Source organism: Oncorhynchus clarkii, chromosome 5, assembly GCF_045791955.1.
Source record: "Oncorhynchus clarkii lewisi isolate Uvic-CL-2024 chromosome 5, UVic_Ocla_1.0, whole genome shotgun sequence".
Taxonomy (NCBI): Eukaryota; Metazoa; Chordata; class Actinopteri; order Salmoniformes; family Salmonidae; genus Oncorhynchus; species Oncorhynchus clarkii.
The window spans coordinates 27,185,904-27,208,749 of NC_092151.1; the positions used below are offsets into that span (position 1 = coordinate 27,185,904).

The 22,846-nt window shown below is 41.0% G+C and overlaps 1 protein-coding gene across 1 annotated transcript; it reads left to right on the plus strand.

Moving 5' to 3' along the window:
* Positions 1-9,019: 9,019 nt before the first annotated feature.
* Positions 9,020-16,894, plus strand: LOC139408583 (sphingomyelin phosphodiesterase 4-like). Its single transcript, XM_071152648.1, is given in 21 exon segments — positions 9,020-9,181; positions 9,636-9,730; positions 9,891-9,977; positions 10,167-10,303; positions 10,429-10,504; positions 10,616-10,724; positions 10,842-10,894; positions 11,003-11,154; positions 11,356-11,488; positions 11,589-11,660; positions 13,035-13,124; positions 13,848-13,990; positions 14,111-14,201; positions 14,367-14,464; positions 14,636-14,799; positions 14,950-15,155; positions 15,539-15,769; positions 15,859-15,990; positions 16,090-16,218; positions 16,447-16,734; positions 16,736-16,894. Coding segments are annotated over 20 exon segments (2,466 nt in total). The 5' UTR covers positions 9,020-9,181; positions 9,636-9,691; the 3' UTR covers positions 16,772-16,894.
* The last annotated feature ends 5,952 nt before the right edge of the window (positions 16,895-22,846 follow it).

The window sequence follows — 22,846 nt, forward strand, 5'->3', positions numbered from 1 at the left end:
GTGGATTCTCTGTTAAATATTTAAGACCCTGGTGGTTTCTCTGTTAAATATTTAAGATCCTGGTGGTTTCTCTGTTAAATATTTAAGACCCTGGTGGTTTCTCTGTTAAATATTTAATACCCTGGTGGTTTCTCTGTTAAATCTTTAAGACTCTGGTGGTTTCTCTGTTAAATACTTTAGACCCGGGTGGATTCTCTGTTAAATCTTTAATACCCTGGTGGTTTCTCTGTTAAATCTTTAAGACCCTGGTGGTTTCTCTGTTAAATCTTTAATACCCTGGTGGTTTCTCTGTTAAATATTTAAGACCCTGGTGGTTTCTCTGTTAAATATTTAAGACCCTGTTAGTTTCTCTGTTAAATATTTAATACCCTGGTGGTTTCTCTGTCAAATCTTTAAGACCCTGGTGGATTCTCTGTTAAATATTTAAGACCCTAGTGGTTTCTCTGTTAAATTTTTAAGATCCTGGTGGTTTCTCTGTTAAATATTTGAGACCCTGGTGGTTTCTCTGTTAAATATTTAATACCCTGGTGGTTTCTCTGTTAAATCTTTAAGACTCTGGTGGTTTCTCTGTTAAATATTTAAGACCCTACTGTAAATCTGTAGACAATAGCAGATAATCAACATAAATGTAGGGGTATTGGATTGGATGTAACGTGGATCAAAACGGTCTTCACTGGTGCAACAAACAAGACATTAACATATTCTGGATATGCTTTCTGAACACTGTTTTCCGGACTGGATTCTTTTACATCAAGTGCTATATCACAACAGCTGTTTATCACTTGACTGTAATCAGCTGATGATGGTTGACAATATCACCATGCATAACAAACAACTGGATACGTGCATCCAACAAGTAGATATATTAGCCTAGGCATTGCCTATTGAGGAACAACGCAAGTTCTAACTCGGTTAGAAGCATCAGATTTTGCAAGCGCATACATCACTTCGAATTTGGGTGCCCATGAAAACTTTTTTCACAGGGTAGCCTGAAATATCAATATGAACATTTGATAAATTGGTGCTGCCGTTGATAGCACACCATCTCATGGACTCAGCAAGACTTGTTCCGCTGATGGGCCAAAAGGGGTTGTTCAGATGATTAAGCTTTCAGAACACCTAGCCCAGCTCACAGTCGTCTGGACACTTTCTTATGTGCAGTGCAGGTCAGTCATATTCCCGTCTCCTTTTCACAGTGGTGTAAAGTGCTTAGGTAAAAATACTTCAAAAAAGTACTACTTAAGTCATTTTTGGGGGTATCTGTACTTTACTTTACTATTTATATTTTAAGACACCTTTTACTTTTACTTCATTTACATTCCTAAAGAAAATAATGTACTTTTTACTCCTTACATTTTCCCTGACACCCAAAAGTACTCGTTACATTTTGAATGATTAGCAGGACAGGAAAAGGGTGCAATTCACACAATTATCAAAAGAACACCCCTAGTTATGCCTACAGCCTCTGGTCTAGCAGACTCACTAAACACACATGCTTCATTAGTAAATTATGTCTGAGTGTTGGAGTGTGCCAAAGGCTTTCTGTAAATAAAACAACAACAATAAAATGGCGCCATCTGGTTTGCTTAATATAAGGAATTTGAAATTATTTGTACTTTTACTTTTGATACTTAAGTATATTTTAGCAATTACATGTACTTTTGATACTTAAGTATATTTAAAACCAAATACTTTTAGACTTTTACTCAAGTAGTATTTTACTGGGTGACTTTAACTTTTACTTGAGTCATTTTCTATTAAGGTATCTTTACTTTTACTCAAGTATGACAATTGGGTACTTTTTCCAACACTGCCTTTTCATATCAACAAAATGCATCTGGTAGCATACTGATATGACTTTACATAGGCTTTCGGTGCCGATCACTATAGCCTAATAATCTAATCGATGGAAAGATTTAGTGTGCTGCTGACAAACAGCGTGCAGAAGCTCTAATAATTAACCTATTCTAAAAACATTAATCATAATGTGCTTGAAATGAATGAATCGGCACTCTTTGCTAAAGCCAATTATGATGTTTGAGTAGGCTATAGGCCTATTCAAGTAAATCATAGGCCTAGTTTTATTATATTGATAATTAGATGATATAGATCAAATTGAAAGAACATTTACTATAACAGGGTTGAAAGCTGTATACCGTGCACGTTTTTTATTAATTAATTAATGAATGTGTTAGTAGGCTTGTTTTTCAAGACGTTCACCCAACCCGGATTTATTTATTCTGTCTAAATGAAAGAACTATATATTATTTTTTTATATACAATATTCTGCCCATATTAACAAATGTATATACAATATTCTGCCCGTATAAACAATCTTATTTTAGGGCATAAGTGAACCAATATATGAGAGACTTCAGAAAGGTTTCCCCACCGAGCCACCATCAAGCGGTCGTTCGCCAGCCAACCACGCACAGGCGTTGTTCCTCAGCCAATCATGCACACGCAGGGGGGCGCGCGGACAAAAGAGTCGCGGACAAAGGAGTTTGCTTCTGCTGCAGCTTCGCTCTAAATTGTAACGCATTGCGGCGGTGCTTCGCTTTTGACCTACGGGCAAATCGATCATCACGTCATTGAGATCATACTGGAGACCATAATTTCTACATCTACAGTGATTGGACCTGCTCTAATGTTATACAGGAAAGACATTTAAGTGCAAAGATATTGCTATGGGTAGCTAAAAACGTATAGCAGAGTACAATAAAGGTCAAGCATCAGAGGACGACCTTCATTAATAAACGGACAGCTAATTAAGGACTAGGGTAGTATTGTTGATGATAGAGAGTTCATTTATGGTCTTCCTTTTTTATTGATTGACAAAAAAAATACATGTAAAGAGAGAAAGGCCAAATGATTTGGCCCCTCTCCAGTTTATCAAGTCTGGTGTGGGACTTGGAGACAAAAGCAGCTCAAGCAGGAAATGCACCACCATTTTGAGGAAACAGGTGGCTTTGCATTCTCCAGATTCACACCTGCAACCAATCAGGTCACATAAGCAATTAATTCAAATGGTCTAATAAATAACGTGTACATTTCATGACTACTTTACATTTTTATGACAACTTATCATCAAAGATGATGCTGAAAACATAGTATAGCATAGTAGAATTCAGGTCAAGCATAGAATCTTCAATCATAAAACGAGCAGCAAATTAAGGACAGGGGTGGTATTGTTGACGATACAGAGTTCATTTATCCATGTCCTTTATTATGGTCTGTCTTTTTCCATTCATATTGATTGACATATGAAAGCAAGGCAACAGTAAACATGTCACCCCCCACAAATGATGCAGCCCCCTCCCTTGGGCCAATTGAGATCATTTTGTAAATGCCGTATTTCTATGGCAAAGACAACTCATTCACCCAAGTTTTGTCAAAATTGGGCCAGTGCCGTCTGAGATATTGCGTGTGATGAACGGACAGAGACAGATCCACAGTCCCCTCCCTGATTTCATCTTGGGGTACAATATGGAGCTAGAGAGAAAAATAACCGATGGTTTGGCTCCTCTCCAGGTGATCTTGGTCACAGAGTGGTCAAGAAGGTGACATCCATCAATGGCAACAGAAAAAAAACACCCCTAAATGCCTGACTCCTCCCATCACAGCAGCAACAGTGATGATAGCCTTGTCTCAAATAAAGGCCGATCCATTGGTCTGATTTGTGGCCGGCAGAGTAATTTCAATACCCGTCTTTGCACTGATAGATGAGGCCCCGTTTGACAAATCAAATCAAATCAAATGTATTTATATAGCCCTTCGTACATCAGCTGATATCTCAAAGTGCTGTACAGAAACCCAGCCTAAAACCCCAAACAGCAAGCAATGCAGGTGTAGAAGCACGGGTTGACAAAGGGTTGATTTGCCACAGGGCAATACGGATGGAATTAAAGGGGTCACCTTTATTTTGTCCTCCTCTCAATCCCAAGTAAAACAGGTTTGAAAAAAACTATGCACAGACCCAAGCAGGTTGATTGCAATATAGCTCTCTTATTATCTGTTCCAGAGACAAAGCCCCCACCCCCAGACCACAGGTTTGTTGTCTCTTTTTATGACTTTAAAATAACTGTCCAGTGTTTCCAGATTTCTATGAAATATTACCTATAATTAATTACAATATGAGTGAAAACATTTTCCTTACAAACATTTTTTTATTAAGTATATGTTAAAAAATTCAAAAGGCACTGGCACATCTGAGCAATCTAATTTGCAGGTGCATGGCAACAATTGAACAAGATGAAGGAAAAAGGAAACCGCACACTGCTCTTGATAGTACCACTGATATTTAATAAGCTTACGTATCGGCCTCACGGCCTTCGTCAGATCTTTTGTGATTTGTTTTTACCTTTGCACCCCTATGTAGACCTAGCCCCTCCCACATCCGTTCTACACATCGAATGGGGTTGAAGGCAAAGGGAAAAACAAATAAGTGCCACCAAATATATCAATAATATCAATATGCGTTTCATAAATATTACAAAAGTGTATAAATAAGACGTATGAAACACGTCTCTAAAATCACAATGAGGACATAGCAAGTTTTCAATAGTCATTGGGTACAGAGTGATCAATCAAATCTCTTATGCGGAGGCGATTATAAGAAATGAGAAAACAAGTGATGCTAGTGAATATATGGTAGTGGATGCGCCACAGTCTGTTGTTTGCTGCCAGTCAAAAGATAACATGTGTGTTAAAAATGTGTATTTTGTGGCTTTGATTGCCATAGTTAAAAACTGTAAAAAAGTCTCAAAGAAGTCTAAGAAACTGTACATTATTGTAGCTGCAGCAGAAAAGGTTTTGGGACATAAGGATTTTACATCTGAAACCCCTTTGAGCCTGTGTAGGGGTCCGATCTGTAAACATTTTTACAGAAAAGTTGTTTGATTTAGTTTGTTCATTTAAAAAAAATCCTGACAGTAGGTGGCGGGATGCACATTAAATTGTGCGATCACCAATACACCATAGAAGAAGAACTGTCTTATTTGAGATACAAGTTTGAGGTGGTTTTTTGTTTATTTTGTTCTCCAATTTAGGATCAGTCAACAACATTATTTGGGTACGAGTTAACAGAATATGAATAAGATTTTCACTTGACAGTTACTTTAACAAAAGAGGAGGGGGGAAACTGGATATTTTTGTTATTGGATTAAAGTCTGGCCATTTTTTGTCGAGGGAGGTAAGAAACATTGTAAATTAACCCAGTGCATGTTGAGATGAGGCTATTTTGAAAACAAATGGCTTTGTCAGCCCGTAGCATTGTTAGCTGCTGCCTGCCACATTGTCAACTGGGTTAGCCACTAAGCTAGCTAACGGTAGCTCACAAACTGATGGCAGTACAGAAAGCTAGCTAACTACAGGTGAGTTAACTTCCCAGTCAACACAAACATATGTTGTTCTGTCAATCCTAATGAGGTTACTGTAAAATGCAGCCTATGTACAAGTCTGTTTGACTATTATTCCACTCCTTGCCCCTCCTGTCATGCTAAACATCGTTGTCATGTAACAGAGAGTGGAATGTTAGCTAAACAGACCGGTACTTAGGCTAGCCTAGATGTTAGATTTTTCACATGACACTGGAATAACTTTTTTTGCTGGGCTAGTAGTAGACTAGGCCTATTTAATATTGTGTGCTGTCACATCCTACTGGGCACACACTGGTTGAATCAAGGTTGTTTCCACGTTATTTATATGAAATGACATTGACCCAACGTGGAATAGATGTTGAATCAACATCTGTGCCCAGTGTGGTTTAATTACAGTTTCCCATTTATTCATGCTCAGTATGTGTCAGAAATGGTGGTTCTTTACATTCATGCTTAGACCATGTCATTACGTTGCTTATTTTGCAAAGAATTATCTGTTTCTTTGTAACATTTCTACCGCAACTCACTATCTTGAGTTTTACATTGAGTGTTCTTCTGGGGAGCGTACTAGCACGCCTGTCTCATCCATTACTTTTCCTGTGTAGTGCACGCAGAGTTGGGATAATCCATTCTGAAGCGTCAGTGACACAATATTATGTTTTGTGCTTATTAAAATGCATTATACTATTTCCACATCTTTTTTTTATGTAAAATTTTAAAAATAAGAGTTGTTTTGGGATATATTTTTGATTCATGTGTGGATTCACCTGTTGCTGGTATAGACCTATCCTAGCTAAAAAATACAATAAAAATACCATTTCCTTGTTCAGCCATTTTCTTTTTCTTGTTAGTCGTCATTTGCACTGTGGACCTACAGCACTGGAAATTATTATTTTAAAATATATATATATATATATATATTTGGTAACACTGCTCAGCCTGCTGTCCAACTGTGTGCTACAAAATCCAACTAACTAGGCTGTTGGGTCTTCTATCTTAACAAATGCATACACAACATGAACTGCAGTGTGTGTATGTGGTGTGTGTCTAAAAACAACATTGAAATTATCAGGTTAGTATTCATATGCAGAATACAATAATGCCATATTTGGAATGTCTCAATGAAAATCACTGTCTTTGTGTGTGGCGCCTCCTCCTTGATTCTCATTCCCAAAAATCTTTTTCAAACCTATGCAACTAAACCTATGCAATCAAAGTTCACAGAATTGGTTCACTTTATTCATGAATACCATGCATACATACAGCTTTATTCATCTGCTTTCATTTCACATTTAAGTGGTGCCTTCCATGAGGCCAATTAGCATTTCTGTCATAGAGGAACCAGGGCAAGGTCTTTGTTTCTCAACACTGTTGCTAAGGAACCCGTTAAAATGTTTTATTGAAAAGGTGTTGCTCACAATGCCACACGGGGTCTTTGTAGCCTGAAATTGTTCTCTCCGGGATGCCATAGGTTAATGGGGACTTGGTCACACATTAGTGGTCATGGCTTGAAGGGATAAAGCTTTTGTCAAATTAACTAAGAAGTTACATTTATTTAGCATTTTAGCTAATCCTTTTCCTAACCTTAACCTAATTATCCTAACCTGATACGTTAATTTCCCTCACCTGCTGTGTAAATTCCAACTGCTATAAAAAGTAAAATCTGACAAAAGCTGTATGCCATCCAGTAAAAACCCACATTAGTGGTATTATGTAAATGGCTGGAGGGGAGTTTGGAGTTGATGGAAATCTGATTATTATTATTATTATATTCATGTGCTTGCCCTCCACTGCCATATGTATTATCACTGATCATGGGCCTTTTCTTTTCCTAATCGGGTTATATAGTATTTAAAATATGCTCCAAAAGGACAGAGTCATTGGACCATGAGATGCATACAGTACCTCATTCAACTTTTTGTGAGCATAAATACTATAGGTGATCTCTTTTTAGGGGATATTTGGTGCTTAAATGTTGTATTATCCTGATAAATCTGGTTATTGTTCTGTAATCCTGTTTGTTGTTGCATTATCCTTATGAAAAAATATAATCATTAAATGTAAAGAGTCCCTTTTAATCAGAGGTATTATCAGATCAGATAAGCCCACATCGGCATCCACAGAGAAAGATAGGAGCTTATTGAATGCCTAGACCGGGATGCTACTGCAATAACGCTCTGCAGTTTAAAGTGATGAAATTAGAATTATTAATCAGCCATTGATTAATCATTTTGACACACTGCCTAATTTCCCTGCAGGACAGGGGACTCCAAAGGGTATTTGTGAGGGATGCGCGCACTTAAATCAAAACAGGATGTAATACGATTTGTAAGGCTGTTCCGCTGGGATTTAATACTCCATTAACACAGGGGCATGTCACTGTAAAATTAAAACACATCATAAAGATACACACAAACCAATAGTTATGCCACATACTAGGCTACACTAAGCACACTTAACTTTGCACTTGCAAAAAGCATACTTTGCACCTATCTTGAGTTAGTTTCTTTCAGTCAAGGGGTTTGAAAAAATCTACCATCCATGATTGATTCACCTGATTGATTGTTAGAAAGTTTATGTAAATGTAACAATATTTAACCGTAAGTCAAGGCTGGACTGCATTTGGGGCCCAGGGGCCTTTTTTAGGAAAACATATTTTTTTTTAATTGGGGGGGGAGACAGCTAACTTTGTGCATTTAAACACATTGTGTGTAGAAGAAATGTGCCGTTTTATAATGCTATTCTACACATCTTGTAATGAGGCTATGAGAAAATGTAGCAATTTTAAAGCTAATTTCCAGCCATTCTACACTTTTTTCCATGGGTCAGAGAAAAAGTGTGCTGTTTAATAGCTCATCTCGTGCTATTGTTCACATTTTGCCATGAGGCTGAGAGAGAATTTTGAGCTTTTAAAGCTAATTTTCTGCAATTCTACACATTTGGCTATCTGGGGGTGCCCCCAACCTCCTGGGGGCCCACAACCATTCGGTAATCCCACCCTGCAGTAAGTAATATTACTTTATCACAATTCCATGTAGTCTATGAACCAGCTTTCATCATCGACCTAGGTTCCAGGAGTGCCGCAGGATTTTGTCCCAACTATACACCACACCAGACAACTGAGCTAATTGATCAGTTCAGTGATTGCCTAAATTCAACACACCTGGTCTTCCAGGTTGGTTAAATCAAAAACATGAAGTGCCTGCAGCACTCCAGGACCAGGGTTGCCTAACCCTGACATAGAGAAGGATAGAGACCTCTAGTAGCCAAAAGGTTGTACTAGCATGGGCAGCATAATTGAGGGTTTCTAACGTAGTCAACTGGGTGGGACTTCCAACTTCATTAGCTGATGCCTCCGGGTGACCCTGTTGGAGTCATGTCCAACCGGGTCATCAGGAGGGATCAGCCTATTGTGAAGAAGAAAATGTACTACTTTAAAATGGAGATCGCATGGGCAGCGCCATTGAGGCTCACAGAAGCTATAATGGCACAGATACAAAGATGAGTCCTCTATCTATCTCTATGGCCTAGGTCTACTAAAACTTTTTGGAGGTGGCAACACTGCCATCTACCTACAATATTGTACCTAGCTCTTCCTTCCTTCAGGCACGATCCACACGGGAGCGCGCGTTCGCGTGCCACATCCTTCAGCGAAATGACATAATTTCGCTTCGCTATGCTGTTTCTGATAGAAACGCGGTAGATTGGAACCCATAGATAGGACGAGGATACATATACATAGATAGGACTAGGATACATATATTTGATGAACTGGAAAGTCTGGCCATTTTTTGTCGAGGGAGGTAAGAAACATTAAGTTAACCCAGTGCATGTTGAGATGAGGCTATTTTGAAAACAAATTGCTTTGTAGCATTGTTAGCTGCTGCCTGCCACATTTAGCCGCTAAACTAAGCCAGCTAACGGTAGCTCACAAGCTGATGGCAGTACAGAAAGCTAGCTAACCACAGGCTGGCTAGCTAGCAAGCAAACGATAGTGCTAGTTTGCTGATGTTAGGTAACGTTAGTTATCCAACGCAAAGCTATGTAATTACTGGTGGTTATAGTTTCAGCCACGTTTAAATTTGATTGGCTTATTGGCTATCTTGCTTCCGGTGTTTAAGCGTTTTGTAGTCATATGTGCCCCTCACTGGGTAGCTAGCCAGCTAACTGTAGTTAGCTATGCTCCTAATTTGTTTGATATAGATAATCACAATATCAACAAAGCCCCTCTGAACAATTTCTGCTTTGTCTATCCAGGTGTCAATTGGATTCTGAATCGCGTCTGACCGCGTCTCGTCTAACTAGAATTTTCTATGGCTGCCCCAGCCATGCAACAGCCCAGTTACCTTCTGGTTAGTATATTGTGTTGCTGCTCGTCATGAGCAACATGTGAACTTCTTGTTGACTACTTGAATTTGTGACAATGCCAAGTCATTGTCACATAATCGCTAGCATAGTACCGTGGCAGCAGTAACTGTTGTCAGCAGTAATGATGTTGTCTTTTCTTTACAGGCCAACCTGAAAATGGACTCGACCACCAAGCCTTTTCTCCAGTGTTGCCAGGAGCTGGTGAAGGTCATTGATGACTACCCTGCAAAGGTACAGTTTGTCTGTATAAGCCAGTGTTGTTTATACGGGGGGGAAGCATGTTTCTGTCAATAGTTGGATATTGATGATCTGACCTATGTCAATGTTTAGTCAGTCAGCATGTCAGCTTTGTACCTGAACCTGGTTCAACTCAACCATGTTACCTAAAAACATTCCTCCTCTGTTATTATCTCTCTGCAGGAGCTGCACCTGATTTTCCCCTGGCTGGTAGAGAGCGTTTTTGGCAGTCTTGATGGTGTCATCGTGGGCTGGAACTTGGGATTTCTGCAGGCGTGCAGCAATCAGTACAACATCGTTATGGACTTTCTCAATCCCAGGTAGTCTGTCATCCTATGTCTTTCTTTGTGTTCCCGTGTCTTTCTGTCCACTGTCTACCTTTATGACGTTGAATTTTAGAAAAGCAGTAATTTACTGATTTTAATTATGATCGTGTGATTTTCAGTGGTCCAATGATGAAGCTTGTGTACAAGCTTCAAGCAGAGGAGTACAAATATGAAATACCAGTCAGCTTCCTGCCTGTAAGTCGCATCTCTTTTTAAACATAACTTTTTTATTTGATACATAGCAAGGTCTTCCACAATTTTTTTTTTTACACTAACCACTTTATTATTTCTCCTCCCCTCTTGCAGGGTCCTGTAAAGGTGTCCATACAGGAAGGTGTTCTCCCAGATTGCCCACTTTTAAACAACAAGCTGCATTTTCCTCTGTCTGGTCTGCAGACACTCAGCCTGGCACTCAGTATCCTTGACGCTCAAACTCACTCGGCCCTCGCTTTCTCAAAAACATTGTTGACAATGTATGTTTGTGATTTTGGTGTATTTTAAAGTCTGGTGGTATGTCCTTAACCCTCTTCAGATCCCTTTGAATATTACATGTTTATGTTTGCCTCCAGTCTCATAACACCAAAGGTAACGATGCTCAACTGTCTTAACAATATCTTATTTTGGTAGTTTGTGATACGTGAATCAGACTATATTATTTGACCTCACACAAGTGTTTTGATGTTGTGTTCTCAGAACTACTCTCTAGGACAGCATGTGAGCAGCCTGGATAGTGCATACTTTGTGCTAGTGGACACCTACCTCAAGTATTTCCTTCCTACAGAGGGCAGTGTTCCCCCTTCTCCATTCACCTACAAAAGAGGCTCTGTGTCTCCACCTGCTCCCAGGTACTCTACAGTGGGGATAGAACTCCAAAGTCAGGTGTGACTGAGCGCTAACAGGGTTGTGATCAGTGGGGTGATAACATTTGAAGGATGCTACCTGAACTTGTCCAATAAGAGCACATACTTCCTTTGCCTCCTTTTAGTTTCTCTTTCCTTCCTAATGCTAGGAAACTCACTGCGCACTGTCATGTCTTTGGTGTCCAGGGCTCCCAGCGTGCCTTTTGCAGGGTATGGCATCCACAGCACCAGCCTCCTTAAGCGCCACATATCCCATCAGCCCTCAGTCACTGCTGACCCTGCAGCCCAGGAGATCTGGAGGTCAGAGGCATTACTACAGGTGAGCCGCCTTCATCATTTGTCAGCCATGAATAGATTTGGTGTGAACTGTCAGTCAGGTGTTTAGGGTATCGGGAATGAGACGTGGGTGTTATCCCCAGGTGTTTGTGGAGATGTGGCTGCATCACTACTCCCTGGAGATGTATCAGAAGCTGCAGTCCCCCCAGGTGAAGGTAAGAGCATGTCACACATGGCCCTTCCCACTACCAGGCTCAACCCCTTCACCTGCACTGCAATACCGCACGGCTGACTGGCTGATCACTACTCCCCCCCCCTCCACACACACACACACACACACACACACACACACACACACACTTGAACCACAGCAGGGCTCACCCCATTGAGTACCATTTGCCTCACATGGTGATCTGCATCAAATCAACCTGTCCCCTGGCTTTCACAACTGGGACTCAAAACGGGTCCCGCTGTACTCTTTAACTAGAGGGGAATATTTCTATCTGAATAAGATGTGCACTCTCATCTGGGCTATAGAAATGTGATTTGTATCCATCTCCTTTTTCACTGTATATGAGTTTTTTTTCTTTTTTTTTTTCAATTTCTAATACATCTTTCAGGGTAACTGGAAAATCAGACAGAGGGAGGTCTGGCTTTAGTTTGTCTTGACTGTCTTTATTTGCATAGATTATGAAACATGAATACTGTCAAAATTATCAAAATTCAATGTCAAACCAATCAAAAAAGGGCATGGGATCAGGCATTTCTAATTTTATATGAAAGGCAGGCTTTTTGTTTGGAGGATTTTCTTTTGTTGCTGAATTATTGGCATATGGGCAACTGCAGTGCAAATTTACTGCACTTATTTTTGTATGTGTATCTGGTAGTAGTGCGTTTGCTTCTCTCAGACCTGTGCATGCTGTCTGTGGCTCCATTCACTGTTTCAGTACCCTTGTGTAGTTTATTTGGCTGTTCAGCTGTTTGCCATCTCTACATCCATTCAATATAATCTAGCCAAATATTTTTCATTATCCATACACCTCTCAAATCCCCAAAGGCGTAAAAGCCATATTCTTCCTATCCCTGCTATCACCTAGTAGCCTAGTACATATACCATCTTCTGTTTAGAATGTATAGTTAAAGTATGTGGTTGTCCATAGTGTAAGAGATGCAGTACTCCCTCTCCCCCCTAAAAAAAACTACCGGTCATGGCCATTGGACCGAAACAATCCTTTTACCTTTGAACCGTTCTTCCCAAAAACTTCTAAGAAATCTGTTTTTAACCATGTTTTGTGTCCCTCATTGTAGAGATGAATGGTTTTATCTTTCCTGTGTTTGGTGTGAAAGGGCTACTACATCACTCTAGCTGCCATAGCATTGTGTTCATGTGGTCAATATATTTCTGTTTGTCTTTATCCTTTGTTTTGTTTCTACTCATTTTCTCCCCTTTTTGGTCTTCACCTCTTTTTCTTTGGATGCACCCTATCCTTTCTATTCATGTTCACCTCCCTCTTCTCTCTCTCCTATTTCCCCCCCACTGTAATGTTGTTTCCCTCCTCTTCCTCCCCTGGTTGTGATGGGTCGTACAGCTGGCGCTGCTGCAGTATCGCCTCAGTATGTCCAGCATGCTGTGCCAACCCCTGACCCCTCCTGGCTCTGGAACCCTCCACACGTACCAAGTACTTTTCCCTTTTCATTCAATCCCACTAGGCTTGCTGGAGGTAAACCTAGGCCCTGAAGACAGAGTAGCGCTAAGGTTAGGACAGGAAGGTCAAGGGTACTTCTCTTCAAGAAAGCATTTGAATGCTGTTACAGTGCATTCTATAAAACCAACTGCCTGAACACAACCAGTCGAAGACCTATCCTTGGATGGGCCCCATTTTGACAGCACACCATTTTGACATAATGTCAGACCAACATCTCACAGTAGAATATGGCCCATAGAGAAATATCCTTGAAAGGAGAATTTGACATTTTATTTTGTGCGCATGTGCACGCACCCTTCTTCTTTTAAAGCATGTCTTGCTATGTTACTATGTGGTTAATGTGTGTACCATTTCTTTCTCATTTCACATTTTTCCATTCTGCGCAAACAATACTACAGTATTCAAAACCTCAAAAACCACATTGCCCTAAATCAATGAATTCATCATCAAATTGTCTACCTCATTCTCTAAGAATAATGGGCCTGAATCTCAATTTAAAATATGTGCCTGTTTCTGAGCTAGACACATTGAATGCCTTTTCCAGATAGACTTTTTCAACAACAGGGTCATTTGCGAAACAGTACCAGGAATAGGGGTTATGTTCCAAGCCCGCTGTGTGATTGGTTATTGTTATCCGAGGAGCTTCTTATGATTGGCTGCTGTCCCTGTGGATTTGTGTATGACTGGCTGTTTCAGGAGCCATTCACCCCAACAGAGGAGCACGTTCTGGTGGTTCGTCTCCTAGTGAAGCACCTCCATGCCTTCTCCTGCAGCCTGAAACCTGAGCAGGTCTCCTCCTCGGCTCACTCCCACACCAGCCCCCTGGAGGAGTTGAAGAGGTGAGTTGAGCAGTGAGCACCACCAGGGTCAGACATTAGGGTCGACATTCTCAACTTTATTGTAACTTTAAATGGTCTGGATCTAGTTTGGCCTCTAATTCACTGTTGGTCTGTCTCTAGGGTGGTGGTACATCGTTTTGTCCAGCAGAAGCTATATGTGTTCCTCCAGCACTGCTTTGGCCACTGGCCTTTAGATGCTTCTTTCAGAGTGGTAGGTATCACAGCTCAATCCTCAACCTTCTCAGCTTGGGTGAAGTGTTGGTGTCAATCACAAATTTTCATTGGGTCCAACCAATACAACTCACCACCTCTATAATGGAGATAAAAATGTTTGTGTGCTCTTATCTCTAAAGCACCACTGTATCTCTACGTTTAGGTGTTGGAGACGTGGCTTAGCTACATCCAGCCATGGAGGTACACAGGAGAGAAGACCAATCCTCAGACAGACCAGAACAAAGGTGTACCTGAGAAATGGTGAGTTATTTGTTGGATCACCAGATGGGTCAGGCTGAATAAATGTGTTTGTAGTGCTTCCTTCAAGTCTTTGACTCTGCAGTACTGACAAGGAATTAGATATTTGTCTTATTGCTTCCTCACATTTTTACATTAATCTTCCTAACCAGTTTTTCTCAACAAAAAATTCAGGGGCTTGTTTGTTCAGGAGAACCTGCTCATGTACACCAAGCTCTTTCAGGGCTTCCTTAACAGGGTGGTACGCACAGACCTGGTCAACGTCAAAAATGCACTAATGGTCTTCAGGGTGGCCAAAGTCTTCGCTCAGCCAAATCTATCGGAGATGATTCAGAAAGGTAAGGACAAAAACAGTCACCCAGCCTTATGATACTTGTGTGATGTATATGCACTAATAGTCATGTAATGGTCCAGCTACAGCAGTTTGAGCTGTTACTGCCCTGTCCTAATGTAATTCTCCTGTCCTTCCACTTTCTGTCCCTCTCCAGGAGAGCAGCTGTTTCTGGAGCCGGAGCATGTCCTCCACCACCGGCAGCACCGGTGCTTCCTCTCGCCGGGCCACGGTGGCAGCTTTTTATCGGCCCGGCAGCCTGTGGTGACAGACAGGGTGTTCAGGGTGAAGAGCCACGTGTATGGTCTGGAGGGCCAGGACTGTCAGTATAAACAGATGTTCGGCACGGAGCTGAGGGGCACGGTGAGTGGAGCGGAGGGGACCATACTAGCGATCGAGTTAATTTCAATTCCAGACAGTTTGCAAATTCCAATTCTGAAATTGAGCCCAACTTTGGGAGAAAAGATCTGAGATTTCTAAGCGAATCACAAACTTGCAGTATCAAATCGCATCTCCACCTAAGTATTGCGAGGTCCCTGGAAATTCCCAGTGCTAGTAAAATGAGCTAGCTATATTCTGCAAGATTAGATCTCTCTGAACTGCACTCTGTGTTGCTGTTGCTTGCTGACTGTCTTGGTAAGACTACGTTCTTCTTGTTTATCACAAGACCCAACCGCCTAGGCCTGCCCTTTTGCTTAGATGGACCAACTATAAAAGTGGTCAGTTGTCATCCTCCTTTGGTGTAGGTCTTGAAGCTCATTCAGATCATCGACCAGGCGAGGCAGACCGCCAAGAAGATATCAGATCAGTCAGCTGAGGTGGCGGCCAACAACTCCTTCATGTCCTGGTTTGGAATGGGCTCCCCTGACCTCAACTACACCTTCAATGGAGGAGAGGTGGATGACACCGGGGCGTGTGTTAAGAAGACCCATGAGTTTCTGGAGAGGTCACTGGACTACCTCTGTCAGATATTTCGGGTAGGTTTACATATCACTTTTCCTGAACATTTAGCATGAGCTAATGCAGACTTAATTCCTCAACTCATGCTATGTTTTGTCGTCTACAGCTGAATGCAGGACAACTGTCTCAGCTGATGGCTACCCTAGGCTCTGGTCAGGACAATGGGAACTCCAAGCAGCTACCAGACTGTGTTCAAGGGGAGAACGGACTCATCCTCACAGACCTGGGCCGGATGCAGGTCAGACTACTTATTCAACTTTAATAACCAAACCCCAACAACACACATACATCCCTTATGATATCTCCACACACTGTTAAATATGTGATGTTTTTTCAGGTCATCAATGGACTGCGTAGATTTGAGATAGAGTACCAAGGGGACCCAGAGCTTCAGCCCATCAGGAGCTATGAGAACGCCATCCTGGTCAGACTGTTCTTCAAGATCTCATCTCTGGTGAATGAGAGGGTATGTGACATGGCAATTCTTTGCAATTTGCAAAACTAAATACCCTGAACCTGTCATATCTATTTGACTGTGAGACCTCAGCAGTGCTGTAAACTATCATGATCTATTCTGAAATATGTACATCTGTTGTATACACCCAAAAGCTGAACTAAGAGAAAATGGGTTTCCATAGAAGTCAGAATTCTGTCTGTTTTGGCCTGTCATAATTGTTGCCTCTCCCATCCAAAGTTCGGAGGTCACATGGATGCTCTGTGCTCGCGGCCGGACTTCCTGGGCCAGTTGGGACGGCACTACCTGGCCAGCCCCGAGGCCGCGGCGGATGGCAGGCGCAGGAGCCCAGAGACACGACTAACAGCAGAGAGGTACCGACGGCCGCGGCTAAGCCTGCGCATGCTGGCGAGCTACAGAACCCTGCTGATGCTTCTACTGCTTTACCTGTTTGGGGCACTGTTCTCACTCGGCCCCATGTCCAGCACACTACTCATCCTTACAGGAGGATTTCTCTACGGACTCTTAAGTTGCCCTGTTTGGAGAAAAACTCAAGTTCCAGTAGCAGGAGAATGAAATGGCTTTTTTTTGCCACTTGCCTTCATGCTTGGGCCACCTATTGTGATAAATTTTGTTTCTTTTTAATCTTGTAAATAAATTCAAGCACATTGCCGTTTGGATGACGTTACGCTAAATATTAATATTTTTAAGCAGTTTTAGTGGTTGATATGTGAAGGATAGTTGTTTGATTTAAAATTCTAACAAGATATTGAATGTTTGTCACTTGAACAATGAAAGGATGGTGGTGATTATCCTCAAACTACAAGATTTACAGGTGTAATAAAGACTCTTGCACTAGTATTTTTACCTCAATGGTAGAGGAAAATGTAGGTTTCTGCCGAAATAGACATACTCAAACGTATTTATTTTTTCATGAGCTGGCCATAAACAATTACTGTTAATGTTGCCTAGTTTTCGAAAGGTCTAGAACTGACCTTGTAAAAATAAAAATGCTGAGTTGTCCTCACTTTTGAGGACACAAGCTCAAGTACAAATAATATGAACATTATTTGTACTTGAAATACCGAATACAATATCAGCATGTAATGTGGCTAGTTAGTGCATTTCTTTTAGGAGATTTTACAACTATCAATTTAGGAGTCTACAATCTCACCATGTTCAACCTGCTGATCAATGTGCCTCAGCGCAGTCCCCATTCGCAACGGTATATACCTTTGAGGAAGTGCATTCTGGGGGTTCTAAGAATTAGCACGAATTTGTCAACAAAAGTACAACATAAATATTTTCTGAGATGTGAGATAAATAACTTGCTATACATAGTATCGTATAGCGTTGGAATAGTGACATTACGTACTTTCTATGAAAATAGGCCAGTTTCTCGACATATGCCGCGTTCATAACAACTGGTAAATCGGAATTCTCGGCCTTCCGTGTTCAGTAAATTGAAAACAACTGGGAATCGGGGGAAAAAACGAGCTCCGACTTAGAAAAATCGATTTGAACGGTGATCCAACTCGGAATTGCAACCTTGAACTCAAGCCTCCTTTTAGAGTACTGATATGATTTTACCTCGTATTTCTCCGAGTTCCCAATTGATCTGAATGCGGCATACATTTAGCAATCGCGTGACGCAGCAGTCTGCCGGGTGGGACGTTATACGTTCCTTCATTAATTTGATTTCTAGCAACTTTCTATATCTCTGGCAACGGTACCATGCAATGCACCCTGATCTAAAGAGGCAGACAAATAGGAAAAATGTGCTAGCGTTAAATCAAATTCTCGAGGTAGAAATATAGCATAAATATGATCAATGGCTCATTCGAGAGAATACAGCCTCCGGAATGGCGCAGCAGTCACAGTGCTAGAGGCATCACTACAGACCCGGGTTCGATCCTGGGCTTTATCACAACCGGCCATGGACTGGAGTCCCATAGGGCGGCACACAATTGGCCCTGTGTCGTCTGGGTTAGGGGAGGGTTTGGCCGGGGGCTTTACAAGTAGGCCATCATTGTAATTAAGAATTAGTTCTTAACTGACTTGCCTAGTTAAAAAGCGTTAAATGTTTTATGATAGGCAGTGGCGATCCGTCATTCAGGGCAGATGAGCCCCACTTGTTTAGCAAAAAAATAATTGGTTTTGTATATTATTTTGGCAATATGTGTCACATATCAGTTTGCAAACAATGTAAAATATATACACATTACCATTCAAAAGTTCTAGCTACCCTAATACATTTTCCATGAAAACATACATGAAATGAGTTGCAAAATGATAGAAAATATAGTCAAGATGTTGACAAGGTTATAAATAATGATTTTTCAATTAAATAATAATTGTGTCCTTCAAACTTTGCTTTCGTCAAAGAATCCTCCATTTGCAGCAATTACAGCCTTGTTGACCTTTGGCATTCTAGTTGTCAATTTGTTGAGGTAATCTGAAGAGATTTCACCCCATGCTTCCTGAAGCACCTCCAACAAAATTGGATTGACTTGAAGGGCACTTCTTACGTACCATACGGTCAAGCTGTTCCCACAACAGCTCAATAGGTTTGAGATCCGGTGACTGTGCTGGCCACTCCATTATAGACAGAATACCAGCTGACGGCTTCTTCCCTAAATAGGTATTGCATAGTTTGGAGCTGTGCTTTGGGTCATTGTCCTGTTGTAGGAGGAAATTGGCTCCAATTAAGCTCCGTCCACAGGGTATGGCAAGGCGTTGCAAAATGGAGTGATTGCTTTCCTTCTTCAAGATCCCTTTTACCCTGTACAAATTTCCCACTTTACCACCACCAAAGCACTCCCAGACCATCACATTTCCTCCACCGTGCTTGAAAGATGGTGTCAAGCACTACTCCAGCATCTTTTCATTTTTTATGCATCTCACAAACGTTTTTCTTTCTGATTAAATTTAATTCATTTTGACCAACAGACATATCCGAACACCTCAGACTTAGATTTGTCTGTCCATAACACGTTTTTCCAATCTTCCTCTGTCTAATGTCTGTGTTATTTTGCCCATCTTAATCTTTTATTTTTATTGGCCAGTCTGAGATATGTTTTTTTCTTTGCAACACTGCCTAGAAGGCCAGCATCCCGGAGTGGCCTCTTCACTGTTGACATTGAGACTGGTGTTTTGCGGGTACTATTTAATGAAGCTGCCAGTTGAGGACTTGTGAGGTGTCTGTTTTTCAAACTAGATACTCTAATGTACTTGTCCTCTTGCTCAGTTGTGCACCGGGGCATCCCACTCCTCTTTCTATTCTGGTTAGACAGTTTGCACTGTTCTATGAAGGGAGTAGTACACAGCGTTGTACGAGATCTTGAGTTTCTTGGCAATTTCTCGCATGGAATAGCCTTCATTTCTCAGAACAAGTATAGACGAGTTTCAGAAGAAAGTTATTTGTTTCTGGCCATTTTGAGCCTGTAATCGAAACCCCAAATGCTGATGCTCAAAATACTCAACTAGTCCAAAGAAGGCCAGAGTTTCTTGGCAATTTCTCGCATGGAATAGCCTTCATTTTTCAGAACAAGTATAGACGAGTTTCAGAAGAAAGTTATTTGTTTCTGGCCATTTTGAGCCTGTAATCGAAACCCCAAATGCTGATGCTCAAAATACTCAACTAGTCCAAAGAAGGCCAGTTTTATTGCTTCTTTAATCAGAACTACAGTTTTCAGCTGTGCTAACATAATTGCAAAAGGGTTTCTAATAATCATTCAGCCTTTTAAAATGAGAAACTTGGATTAGCTAACACAACGTGCCATTGGAACACAGGAGTGATGGTTGCTGATAATGGGCCTCTGTATGCCTATGTAGATATTCCATACAAAATCAGCTGTTTCCAGCTACAATAGTCATTTACAACATTAACAATGTCTACACTTTATTTCGGATCAATTTGATGTTATTTTAATGGGCAAAAAATGTGCTTTTCTTTCAAAAACAAGGAAATTTCTAAGTGACCCCAAACTTTTGAACGGTATATATACAAGTACCAGTCAAAAGTTTGGAAACACCTACTCATTCAAGGTTTTTCTTTATATTTACTATTTTCTACATTGTAGAATAATAGTGAAGACATCAAAACTATTAAATAAAACATGGAATCATGAAGTAACCAAAAAAGTGTTAAACAAATCAAAAGATATTTTGAAAATAGCCACACTTTGCCTTTATGACAGCTTTGCACACTCTTGGCATTCTCTCGACTAACTTCATGAGGAATGCTTTTCCAACAGTCTTGAAGGAGTTCCCACAGATGCTGAGCACTTTTTGGCTGCTTTTCCTTCACTCTGCGTTCCAACTCATCCCAAACCATCACAATTGGGTTGAGGTCAGGTGATTGTGGAGGCCAGGACATCTGATGCAGCACTCCATCACCCTCCTTCTTCGTCAAATAGGCCTTACACAGCCTGGAGGCGTGTTGGGTCATTGTCCTGTTGAAAAGCAAATGATAGTCCCACTAAGCGCAAACCAGATGGGATGGCGTATCGCTGCAGAATGCTGTGGTAGCCATGCTGGTTAAGTGTGCCTTGAATTCTAAATAAATCACTGACAGTGTCACCAGCAAAGCACCCCTCACCATCACACCTTCTCCATGCTTCACGGTGGGAACCACACATGCAGAGATATCCGTTTACCTACTGTAAGTCTCACAAGGACACAACAGTTGGATTCAAAAATCTCAAATTTGGACTTTTCAGATCAAAGGACAGATTTACACCAGTCTAATGTCCATTGCTCCTTTAGTAGTGGTTTCTTTGCAGCAATTGGACCATGAAGGCTTGATTCACACTGTCTCCTCTGAAGAGTTAATGTTGAGATGTGTCTGTTACTTGAACTCCGTGAAGCATTTATTTGTGCTGCAATTTCTGAGGCTGGTAACTCAAATTAACTTATCCTCTGCAGCTGAGGTACAGTTGAAGTCAGAAATTTACATACACCTTGGCCAAATACATTTAAACTCAGTTTTTCACAATTCCTGACATTTAATCCTCGTAATAATTCCCTGTTTTAGGCAAGTTAGGATCACCACTTTATTTTAAGAATGTGAAATCTCAGAATAAGAGTAGAGAGAATGATTTATTTCAAGTTTTATTTTTTCATCACATTCCCAGTGGGTCAGAAGTTGACATACACTCAATTAGTATTTGGTAGCATTGCCTTTACATTTTTTAACTTGGGTCAAGCATTTTTTGTCGCCTTCCACAAGCTTCCCACAATAAGTTGGGTGAGTTTTGGCCCATTCCTCCTGACAGAGCTGGTGTAATTCAGTCAGATCTGTAGGCCTCCTTGCTCGCACACGCTTTTTCAGTTCTGCCCACAAATTTCCTATGGGATTGAGGTCAGGGCTTTGTGATGGCCACTCCAATACCTTGACTTTGTTGTCCTTAAGCCATTTTGCCACAACTTTGGAAGTATGCTTGGGGTCATTGTCCTTTTTGAAGACCCATTTGCGACCAAGCTTTAACTTCCTGACTGATGTCTTGAGATATTTCCACATAATTTTCTGCCTCATGATGCCATCTATTTTGTGAATTAAACCAGTCCCTCCTGCAGCAAAGCACCCCACAGCATGCTGCTGCCACCCCCGTGCTTCACGGTTGGAATGGTTTTCTTCGGCTTGCAAGTCTCACCCTTTTTCCTCCAAACATAACGATGGTCATTATGGCCAAACAGTTCCAATTGTGTTTCATCAGACCAGAGGACATTTCTCCAAAAAGTACAATCTTTGTCCCCATGTGCAGTTGCAAACCGTAGTCTGGCTTTTCTTATGGCGGTTTGGAGCAGTGGCTTCTTCCTTGCTGAGCTGCCTTTCAGGTTATGTCGATATAGAACTTGTTTTACTGTGGATATAGATACTCTTGTACCTGTTTCCTCCAGCTACTTCACAAGGTCATTTGTTGTTGTTGTGGGATTGATTTGTACTTTTCGCGCCAAAGTATGTTCTTCTCTAGGAGACAGAACGCGTCTCCTTCTTATGGTCCTATGGTGTTTATACTTGCGTACTATTGTTTGTACAGATGATCGTGGTACCTCCAGGCGTTTGGAAATTCCTCCCAAGGATGAACCAGACTTGTGGAGGTCTACAATTTATTTTCTGAGGTCTTGGCTGATTTTTTTTGATTTTCCAATGATGTCAAGCATAGAGGCACTGAGTTTGAAGGTAGGCCTTGAAATACATCCACAGGTACACCTCCAATTGACTCAAATGATGTCAATTAGCTTATCAGATGCTTCTAAAGTCATGACATAATTTTCTGGAATTTTCCAAGCTGTTTAAAGGCACAGTTCACATACACTAAGTTATCTTCTGACCCACTGGAATTGTGATACAGTGAATTATAAGTGAAATGATCTGTCTGTAAACAATTATTGGAAAAATGACTTGTCATGCACAAAGTATATGTCCTAACCGACTTGCCAAAACTATAGTTTGCTAACAAGAAATTTGTGGAGTTGTTGAAAAACAGAGTTTTAATGACTCCAACCTAAGTGTGTGTAAACTTCCGACTTCAACTGTAACTTTGGGTTTTCCTTTCCTTTGGCGGTCCTGATGAGAGCCAGTTTCATCATAGCGCTTGATGGTTTTTCGACTGCACTTGAAGAAACTTTAAAAGGT